The sequence below is a fragment of the Orbicella franksi genome, chromosome 5, assembly GCF_964199315.1.
Source record: "Orbicella franksi chromosome 5, jaOrbFran1.1, whole genome shotgun sequence".
In the NCBI taxonomy this organism is placed as follows: Eukaryota; Metazoa; Cnidaria; class Anthozoa; order Scleractinia; family Merulinidae; genus Orbicella; species Orbicella franksi.
In genome coordinates, this window is record NC_138149.1 from 4,648,380 (window position 1) to 4,658,979 (window position 10,600).

Consider the following 10,600-nt stretch of genomic DNA (forward strand, 5'->3'; position numbering starts at 1 on the left):
CCGCGAATCGCGTCGATTTCCTGAGATCTTGGAGATCAGTATGGAAATTAACGGGGGAAGATTGAACGGATCACTAAAGTCCCCTTGAAATAATCACCATCATGGGAATTCTTTTCTCCAGATGGAGGGTAAGTGTTGTTAAAACGGCTACCGTGTCTTTATCGTGGTTATTTTCAGTTAATGATGAAGGAAATATTTCAGTCGATGCAAGCTGGTGCTTGCGCCAAGCGTCGTGAGCTTTTCTTTGATCTCTCTTCTATTCGTACAAGACAAGTCCTTGTGCTTAGACGTTTTGTTTTTGGCAGAAAAAGGAATCTTTAGGAGAAGTGTTGGAATTGCTTGAAAAGGTGAGACTTATTGACAAGTAACATTTCTATACAGTTGCAAGTTTGTAATTGTACTCTCTCTTGTTTTGGCAGCGCAGTTGATCTGACGAAAATTGGGCTTGCTCACATTTTATATTTTGCATATTTTATGGTTGATTATATTTTTATGGCAGTGATTAACAATATTTCGATTGAAAATATGCTCTTGTTCGGTTTCAAAAGGAAGTGCTGTTTGGTAGAACAAACCGAAATTTTGATCAAAATGTTTGCCAGGTTACAATGTGGATTAAAGCCAAGAGAGGTTTCACAGCTCGCTCAACTATTTACACATTTTCTAAATTAGTCCATGATCTTTCTTTCGTTTTAAAAACGTTAAAACACCATTTGGAAATAAGCAGACACTCCTAAAAAAACTGACTCTCAAAATGAATTATTATTATGTCTGTTTACTGTGCCAGGTAGGGGAATTTACATTAGAATTTGAATTTTAATTATTAATGACATTTATTTCCAGTAATGTTTTGAACAGCTTGATCATGAAATAGTGGACTAAGGACGGTACCTAATAAATACACAGGCTCTTTTCGTCAAATTAGGAACATATGGAAAAAGTGGCTCTTAGCAAGGGCTTTTGGAATCCAAAGAAAACTGGTGTAGTCATGCATGTCTCTGAGATAATTAACCTTGAATCTCAAATAAAAATGCTGGTGTCAGCATTTTTCTGAAAAAGAAGGAAACACTATTTTTAGGTATTTTCTTAGAATTCCCCTTTACACATGCACATGGTAAATGGTGACACACACACAAAAAAAGTTTTGGTGTTGTTTTTAATAACAAAATCATCGCCACAGCACTTTTAGTGTCCCTGACAGTTCTCCTCTTGTTTAGCCAAAATGCAGTCAAAATATATTTTCCTCGGAACCACACAACCAGAAACTAAACATGTCTTGAATAGGCTTGCCACTTTCATTTTATAACATGAAATGTTGGGGCAACCATAAGTGCACAACCCCCTGAAAATAGTGATTTTCACAGTTGTTAGCAAATACTGAAAATACTGACCTTGTTAGTGATAGTGAGAGTGCTTCAACAATAGTGACTACAAACTGGATACTAGCATGTTAAAAGACAGTGAAACAACACATACAACATGCTTTACACAAACCTTAACTTATCTTTTATAACATTTTTCTTCTTTTTTCTCGTGTAAGGTCTTGTGCAGTATATGTTGAAGGTCTGGACACCTGGTTCAACGTTGGGTAGAATATTGCTCGCAATGACTAAATTGCATTGTGAGTCCACCTCTGAAATGTTGCTTGCAACATTGCATGCAGTGCTGTTCTACTTCTGCAGTATTGCATGTAACCTTTTCAGGGTGGACACACGTTTGAAAATTGTTATGCAAACGTTGCACAAAATGTTGCACCATGTGTCCATCCCGATCTGTGCCTCTAGCTACCAGAAAGTAGCAACCTTGACAGTTGTGGTTCTCAAAAGAAGTAAAGGAAAAGACTGCTAAATTTGAAAGTAGCTTGTCTCACAGAACTTTATGGAATATCTGTAAGGATTCTCAAACTTCACACTATAGCCATTACATTTTACTTTTCTCACTCAGGATATTGAGGCATTAAAATCAAGTCAGCAAAGAACAGAGAAGCTCAGGAAGAAATTTATTGGTTCACTTATCCTTTACTCGATTCTCCTCTACATTGTGGCAGCTCTTATTTGCTACTTTTATGATTTTCCAAAGTCTTGGAAAGCTAAAGTTGTTCGATCAATTCCACTTCTTGTCTTTCCTTTTGTGTAAGTATCATCTGTTACTGCATTTCCTGTAGTGGGGATGGCACAGTGGTGAGAACACTCGTCTCCTGCCAATGTGGCCCAGGTTCGATTCCGGTCCGATGTCATATGTGAGTTGAGTTTGTCCTTGGTTCTCACCTTGCCCCAAGGGTTTTTCTCCGGGTTCTCTGGTTTTCTCCCTTTCACAAAAAACAACATCTCCAAATTCCAAATTGACCAGGATAAAGGACCTGCATGAAAACCGGTCAAGGCTGACGTGGCTTCCTCTCTAAATATTGTAATTTAATTAGTGTTCCATTTGTGTGGTTACTAGATACAGACCATTAGTTTGAAATGTGCGGTTCCAGAAAATATCCATACTCCCCCCACAGAAGGGATTGGAATTTCCTTGGGGGTGGGGGTTCTATGAGACCAAAAAATTTAAAGAAATGTACAGTATCAAGCTTAACTGGAATTTCCAGAGGGGTAGGGAGGTGTTAGAAAAAAATCCCTTCTGTGGGGGAGGTATGGATATTTTCTGGAACTACACAATAAGTAAAAGTCAGTGAAGGGTGGGGGAGGGGGAGGGAGTTCGAAAAGACAGAAATAAAACTGCAGAAAAGTTGCACATGCCCATAAAAAACTTGCACAGCAAGCAATCCAGAAAAAAATATATTTGCATTGAAGAGTACATAAAGATATTTCAACCATTATGTAAAATAATAATACGTGAGATCTTAATATAAATCTTTGTAGACAGTCATTAGGAGAACTGTGAGCTGAGTGCTAAAAGTAGTCAACATTTTGTTCTTTATCATTTAGTGTGTATTTATTAAAGAGGGTTCTCCATTATGTCTTTGTCAGCCGAATGAGTAAAAATGGTGAGTGCTTTTGTTTTGTATAATTAATAGAATTTTCTGTGAGCCTAGTTATAGCTTCTTCAGAAATCCTCCAGGGGGGACTTCAGTTCTGAATGGAAAATAAAATGTAGCTGTTATATTGAAACTTTTTGAATACTTGTCAATGTTGTTCTATTTTAAAAAATTTAAAAAAAAATAAATTAAGTCTGGCAAAGGAAGTAGATGCGATAAAGTGATAATAACTGTGCCATGTTACTAATAAGCAAATTTTAAACCATTTTCTACCAAATTTGGCTCTAGATTGAAATTTCAGTTAGTTATAACAATCTGTTTTTAAATCAGGTAAAAAATATATTATTTATCATATTCTAAATTAGAGATGAATAGTGTTGAAGAGCATTTTCACTCATGGCCAGCAGGCATGCAAATTTATTGGAACAAAAAGAATATGTTTACATAAGGAAAGAGTTCAATTCCCACAATATTGGTGTGGAACACCAGCATGGCCGTTGTTTTATTGTTTGGCACACCAGTATGGTTGCTGTAGAGTCATATGGAAACACCATAACTTTTTAGGAAAGATCACCTTGTAGCAATCTAAGTTTATTACTTTGTGGATTTTGTTTTTATTTGCAGCAAGGAGGCTGGAGGAATTAAAGGAGAGAAAGAGAGAAGTTGTGAGTAGACAAATATCCATTTACGAATGTCTATTATTTTGTTTGTATCGTAATCTTGACTTATTCTTCTCCTGAAACAATTTTTGCCTAGTCACAGCTTGTTTTGCTTTACATTTAATAACTTTCTGTTTTTTGCTGTTGTTTAGCTTGAGGAAGTGATGGAAAAAGAAACCTATAAAGCAGCAAAAGATCTACTGGATAAATATGATCCAAACTCTGAAATAGTAAAGGTAATATTTGTGGGCAGTGAACTTTAATATTAGATACTAGATATTACAGAATAAGATATTTGTTTTGATTTTACATTTTTAAGTTTAACATTCAAAATTTGAATCAAACACAGTCAAACCTCCAGTGAGTGACCACCCAAAATGTCAAGCCTAGGTGGCTGCTTATGAGAGCTTATACCATATTGAATCAAAATTTTGCCTCATTAGCACATGGTAACCTCCATTGTCAACGCAATGTGTTATTCATGTGAAAAGTTATTTTTGAGAAAAAAATCTGGTTCTTCCCATTGAGAAATTTCCGTCTCTTGTACCACCCAGGAACAAAGTAATGTTACAACACCTTATTATTCAATTTCCTCTCTATTACCTGTCAAGTGGTTGCTTACATTAAGTTTAAAAATGAAAGAAAATTTCAAACCTTATGCTCTAAAAGTGGTTGCGGTCAGTTGTGAGAGGTGGTTGCTCACAAGAAGTTCCAAATATAGTGATTTGACGTGGAAACTTTTGGTATTTTGGAAAACTGGTTGCTGAGGAGAGGTGGTTGCAACTGGAGGCTCAACTGTAGTTCCTTCTTTAACCTAGAAGGCTTCACTTGGACAGCAAACGGATTACCTTAGCCTAATGTACATAATTATTGCAAATAATTAGTTTTAAATTAATCACACTATTCATAGCATATCGTTTAATTTATATTACTCATATGGTTTGTTAGGCGCATTTGATCATATTCACATGTTAATTTGCGCCTTAGAAATATTGAATATTATTATTATTATTATTATTATTATTATCTATTTAAAGTGTTTTGATTACATGTATGTATAATTCTGCTACTGTTAGGTGGAGAGAAAGGACACGCCCACATCTCCCGCAAATGCTATACCACAAAGTCCAAGTGGCACTATAGGAACAGGTCAGAAAAAGGAACATGACTTCCTTTAACTCTCCATACTGATTACTATGCAAGTGACATTAGTTTGTGGAATTTAATTCTGTATCAAGGCAATACTCTTAAGCTGACACGCACTTCTAATATATGTTGGTCAAATTCAGACTTACAATGAGTAAGGCGAAGCCTTTTAAAAGCTAGCAACATATAAAGCAACTCATCCACAAGTGCAATTTCAAACACACGCAAAAAAAGTTAAGGTAAAGAAGAAAATTGTGTAACTGACTTGGCAAGAAAGTGGCTTAATAAATTTCTATAAATTCATAGTGTAGTGAGGGTGTAGAAAGAATAACTCTCATTGCATACTCTGGCATTGCATGTTGTCATGCCAGAATAACAGCTCTACATTTAACTCAGTCAAAGCACTGAATGGGGATAACTAAAAAATTCAGCATTGAGAAAAAATTAACTGTCCCAAGACCTTTGGGCACAGAGACCTCTACTTCCTATATTAGTAACTTCTGTTTCTTCTTTTCAGAATTGAGACAAAGGAATGTGTTGCCTAAGGTCAAGAGCCCAGGGGTTCCATTGCAGCGGACCATCTCTGAGCCCACACTTGCGGAGTCCCCCTTTCAGTCGAACCAGTCAGGGGACTCCAACAAGTTAAACCAGCAAGCCACAGAGCGACGGAAATCCAACAGCCTCATGAACATATCCACATCATCTGCTGGTAAGACTTGTGCTTGCATTTATTGGTTAAACCATTTAGCATCCTTAATTGAAAAAAAACTGACAATAATTTTGGTTGATTGAAAACTGACACATTTACATGTAGACGGAGCCGTACATTCTCTCTTGCTTTCTTGCATTGGGGAGATATGGATATTTTCTGGAGCTACACAAGTCCATACTCACAAAATAGTGTAACCTCTTTTAGGTGCAGCATCTCCACTGTCTCATGGTGTGCCTCACAGAGTAGGCTCTCCTGGTCTTATGCCACGGCCAGCTCAACCCATCTTACCACGAGACAGAACAGCTATGGATAAGGTTGGTCTTCTGTTATTACACTTTGGAGCTGTTTCATTTGGTAGACATTATTTTAGTTGATTCTTTTAATGGTTGACTAATCTGATCCTCTGTCGATTGACATTAGTGAGAAATAATGTTCGTTATGTACATGGCTTTAGCTTATGACCAGTACACTCTTTTTACTGATCAAGAAAGTATTTTTTGTTATTTTTTAGTTGCAAGTTAGTGTTATTTTCCCAGCGCTGTTGGTTTTGTTTGAAGGTAGATTTCTTAGTCAACAATTTTTGGTCTCACTAGCTTCTTTGTAGTCAATACTTACTATGTAAAATTGTTTGAATTGTTGCCTGCTTTGCTCATCTCATATACCTCCTTCAATCATTGTCCTAACGGGCCACCAACTGAAATTTGATTGTTTCAGGTGATAGAGTATCTTGTCGGTGATGGACCAAATAACAGATATGCTTTGATATGCAAGCAATGTTGCTCTCATAATGGAATGGCTCTGAAGGAGGAATTTGAATACACAGGTAACAGTATCAGCTTGTCACTGATGATGTAGCTTGAAAAAATGTCTGAGTGGTACTTGGTTACAACAGAAGTCAAACCCATGATTCTCCATACAGTAGGCAGACACTCTCAGTACCACTGAGATGCTGGGGTCATGGGAGGAGAGTTAGGTCATACAACTACAGCTGCAGGCAATTTAATGGTGTTGGAAATGCACAAAAACTGGGGAAAAAAACTTGTTATAACCACAAAACAGGTGTAGGCACCCCCCCTCCCCACCTGGTCCCTTCTTTCAGTGCTGGAAAATTATAAAATGTAGACATGAATCAGAAGGAAAAGCATTTCGTCCACATTGTGCAGTATCAGAAAATATCCATGCTCCCCCACAGAATGGATTGGAATTTCCTTGGGGGTAGGGGTTCTCTAAGACCAAAAAATTTAAAGAAATGTATCAAGTTTAATCGGAATTTCCAGAGGGGTGGGGGGGTGGGTCTTGGAAAAAATCCCTTCCATGGGAGAGGTATTGATATTTTCTGGAACTACACATTGCACAGTGGCGGGGAGACGCAAAACACATTGAAAATTATGATTTTTTTGACACTTGTAACAAGGATTACACATCCAAATGTGAATCAAACCTCAGGGATTGTGTTCTGAATTTTGAAAATTTGTTTGTGATAACTCTCTGCCAAGACTGTCCTTTAAAATGTTGGATGCTTCGGTAGAATATCAATGTAAAGTTTGCTGTAAATTGTTAGTTGGTCAACTTGTGTTATTTTTCTTAGCCTTTAGATGCTGTTATTGTTACCACTTGAACCCTGCGAGGAAGCAACGCCCCATCGCACCAAAATTGGACTATGACACCTGGACCAACCCAAGACACATATCTGGGCAGGGGCCAGGGGTGCGTCACAGGAAGCCCACCAATTCTGTCCAAGCTATGCTGGAGAAAAAGAATGGTACGTAATGAGAACACTATTAATTTCAACATGGAAATTCTCATTAATGAAGTTCTTTATTCTCTGCTTTAATTTCAGTATAGTGTAGTCAACCAAAACTGGAAAGTGTGCCATTTTATTTTTTTTTAGTTGCACAGAAGGATGATGGGGCAAGTGCTGTTAACGGCAGTGCTTCAATGAATGGTGATCATGATGCAGTGGACAAGACAAAAGGTGAAACTGTTCAGTGTTAATCAAAAGTCTATTTTTCCTTAAACAAATGTGGGAATTGTCTGATAGGAAAAATCAGAATTTTTTTTGAGGATTTAAAACTTGGGTGTGTTTGGAAGAAAAGTGACCAAGTTCTAAACATTTTTATGCTTCTTCTCTTCTGATCATGTAAAGACTGGTTGTTTGACTGATTTTTGGGATTGGAGATTTCCCTTAGATGTTAGACAATGGGATCAATTATCATAGCTCTGAAATCATATGTCAGAATTTCTTTCTGGTTGAAGTTTCTCTGAGTAGGTTTCACAACACACCAAATGCATATCATCTAGCAGTATGCATGAATGATGCCAGGGTAGGTTCCTGGGGCAGAGACTCCCCTTTAAAAATGGCAAGGGTGTTCTGCAAAGATTTTGCAAAAAGCTTGAAAATTTGTGAAACATTTCACGTGAAATTCAGTTGTCTGACATAGTTTCTGTCACTCTTTGGTTCAGCACCCTAAAAAGACCAATATAACTCTTAACAAAGGTCATTGCTGAACTGACCAACCTAAAGTCTGGTTTTCACTAGCAACAGAGTCAGAGTCAGCGTTTTAATCAGAAATGCAAAGTGATACGATCTTGTGAAGATCAGACCAACAAAGTCAAAAGCAGAACACATATTCTGCTCACTAACAAAGAATAAACCCATCACAATGCTTTCAAGCATTGTGATTGGTTGGTTCTTCCAATTCTGCTTCCAAAGTTCTCCAACAATCTAGTTTTCACTGGATCATAAGTGACGGAGCTGTAAGCAGAATCTGAAGAAAATGGAAGTGTTTTGGTTCTTCCAGCTCCGATTCTGTCTAGCTTATGACTCAACTTACGACTCCGATTTTTGATTTCACTTGGTTGTAACCGTTCTTACGACTACAACTGCAACTCCGTCGTTAGTGCAAACCAGCCTTAAGTGGTACTAATCAGCAAATGTTATCCCAAAACCCCTCTCACTTTTATAGGGGTGGCACATTTCTTTAATCTGTCCTTTTTACAATGTCTTTGCAGAAGAAGCTGAGAATGGCTCTGTTTCTAACTTGGAAAAGAAAAAAATAGAGAGCAGTGACCAAGAACAGTAGAATGATGTGGTTTCATGCTTATGAAGAGGATAGTTTCTTCTGCTGGTTGCTGAAGTCTGAATTATACAAGATAAACACAGCTGATGTTTTGTCGATCAATGGATATTAGAATTCTTAAGATCAGCTAGCAATGAAAGATAATTCCACTGAAAGTTCAGTTTATTTCAGGGTACCACTGTCTTCACGGCACTGCAACCTTCGAAGTCAAAACGCTCTTTGTAATAGACTTCCCGTTAATCAAACAGTGGTGCCTTTCTTGGAATGCTGGTATCCCAAATCGGCTTCACATGGCCTTATGTCCCAGTCAGGACGATGAGGATTAATGAGTTAGTGAAGCGGCCTCACACTCATGGCAAAAATGTCAGTGATGGCAAACTTGGCTCTTTGGGGAGTTTGAATGCGAATAGCGAAGAAAGCTATGATTTATTCTTGTTTGAGCCCAATTTGGAGTTGTTGTTGGTGGAAGGCCTCAGTGGAATTAGAAATCTGTCAGCGTCTTGCCGATGTTTATCTCCTTTTTGTGTACACCTATTTATTGTGCTCACACATTAGATTACATAGTGTTCTCTTAAGTCCAGCAATGTGCCAGATGAAATGGGACGTGCACACAACCTTCTCCATTTCCACTTATGGTTTTTGTGTACAGTAATTGCGACTTCTCTCTGCAAGTGTTGGGAAATGAAATCAGTATCACGTGAAAGGTCACAAGAATTTGGCCAGCTGACCACATATGCAAATTGATTTCACAAAGCAACAGTAAATCACTAACTTTCTTTTACATTTGGACTGTCCAACGTTTGTGCTCCTTCCAGTGATGGTAGTTAGATCTTCACTTTTTGAAAGCTATCCTTTTTTCATAAATGCCAAGCTGCTTCTATAGACCAGTATTCCATATAAGGTGCCTCTGTTTGATGGAAGACTATTACAAAGAGCATTTTGACTTCTAAGGCTGTGTAGCAGTGAAAACAGTACTATAAACCACAAGAATTCAATAATTGTCCATTTATGTCAGGTGCGACATAGACTGTTTATTTAAATGATATTGATGACAAAGAGAACAATGTCTTGCTATGGATGGCCTAGATGGAAGGCCAGGTGTACTTGCTGAGAACAGAAATGGAGACCAACTGCTTACTGGTGTGAATGTACAGGAGAACAACTGTGTTAACTTCCTCTTATGATTAAATAAGGGACTACCCTGCAAAACAGAGATTCCCTTCTCTGACAGAGAAAGGAATCTGTCTTTCAGGGTAATAAGAGACTGATCTTAACTTACCGGTACTTTTTGAGGAGCTCAAAACATGTTCAACTCTAGAGGGTACAGGGTGCCCAATCATGAAAATGAATTACGACATGCATGACAAACTTAAACTCCGAGCCTCGAAATTAAAAGTAAAGCAAAAATTCCTTTTCAACATGTGAAATTTTGGTTGTAAGATATAATTCTTATATAGTGATGTACACTGTGCTATTACCAGTTGAGAATTAATTTTCTTATTATCTGTTGACATGTAAGTGTTGAGTTAACATGATATTTACTGCTTGTGGCATGTTTACTTTTACCTTGTCAGATTTTGCTTGGTTTGCACAGAACCTATCATAAATTTGTAAAAACTGAAATATTTGAAAAAAGGCAACCTTGATTAAAATGTTTGTCAAGTGGCAACAGTACAGCATGCACCTCTGCAAGAAATTGTTTTTGATATTTAGTTAAACATTAAAACGTTTTATTGTACAAAGTGAGAGATCATTATTTTAAGACAGTTTTGAGCAAGCACCTGGTTACACTGTCCCTTTAAATTTATTTTGAATTGAAGCTGAAGATATTTCAGGCTGATTATAATATGTAAGTGTCAGTGACTCCCTGGGTGAAAACCTGAACATTTTCACAGAGTGGATGTTTGTTTGCCTAAATAGTATATTAAGTTATTTTGCGATGAATGTTACATTATGAGAATAAAGTTGAAATGTTAAAAACAGAAAATAGTAATTATTTCCTTTATAAAGAAGTCTGGAATTTTTC

The 10,600-nt window shown here is 37.2% G+C and overlaps 1 protein-coding gene across 1 annotated transcript; it reads left to right on the forward strand.

Annotated features, from left to right (window-relative positions):
* Positions 1–14: 14 nt before the first annotated feature.
* On the forward strand, positions 15–10,561 carry LOC145486591 (endoplasmic reticulum junction formation protein lunapark-A-like). Its single transcript, XM_081465280.1, has 13 exons — positions 15–128; positions 306–347; positions 1,942–2,129; positions 2,928–2,986; positions 3,602–3,642; positions 3,789–3,872; positions 4,713–4,785; positions 5,300–5,491; positions 5,699–5,808; positions 6,209–6,317; positions 7,083–7,256; positions 7,386–7,469; positions 8,507–10,561. Exons 1-13 carry the CDS (start codon positions 102–104, stop codon positions 8,575–8,577), a joined length of 1,254 nt encoding a protein of 417 aa, XP_081321406.1. The 5' UTR covers positions 15–101; the 3' UTR covers positions 8,578–10,561.
* Positions 10,562–10,600: the final 39 nt, after the last annotated feature.

Excerpts from the sequence above, each read along its gene's own strand:
- LOC145486591 (XM_081465280.1), top strand. The coding sequence starts at position 102 with ATGGGAATTCTTTTCTCCAGATGGAGG. Across the intron at positions 7,257-7,385 it reads TATGCTGGAGAAAAAGAATG|TTGCACAGAAGGATGATGGG; the intron begins GTACGTAATGAG and ends ATTTTTTTTTAG. Across the intron at positions 7,470-8,506 it reads TGCAGTGGACAAGACAAAAG|AAGAAGCTGAGAATGGCTCT; the intron begins GTGAAACTGTTC and ends ATGTCTTTGCAG.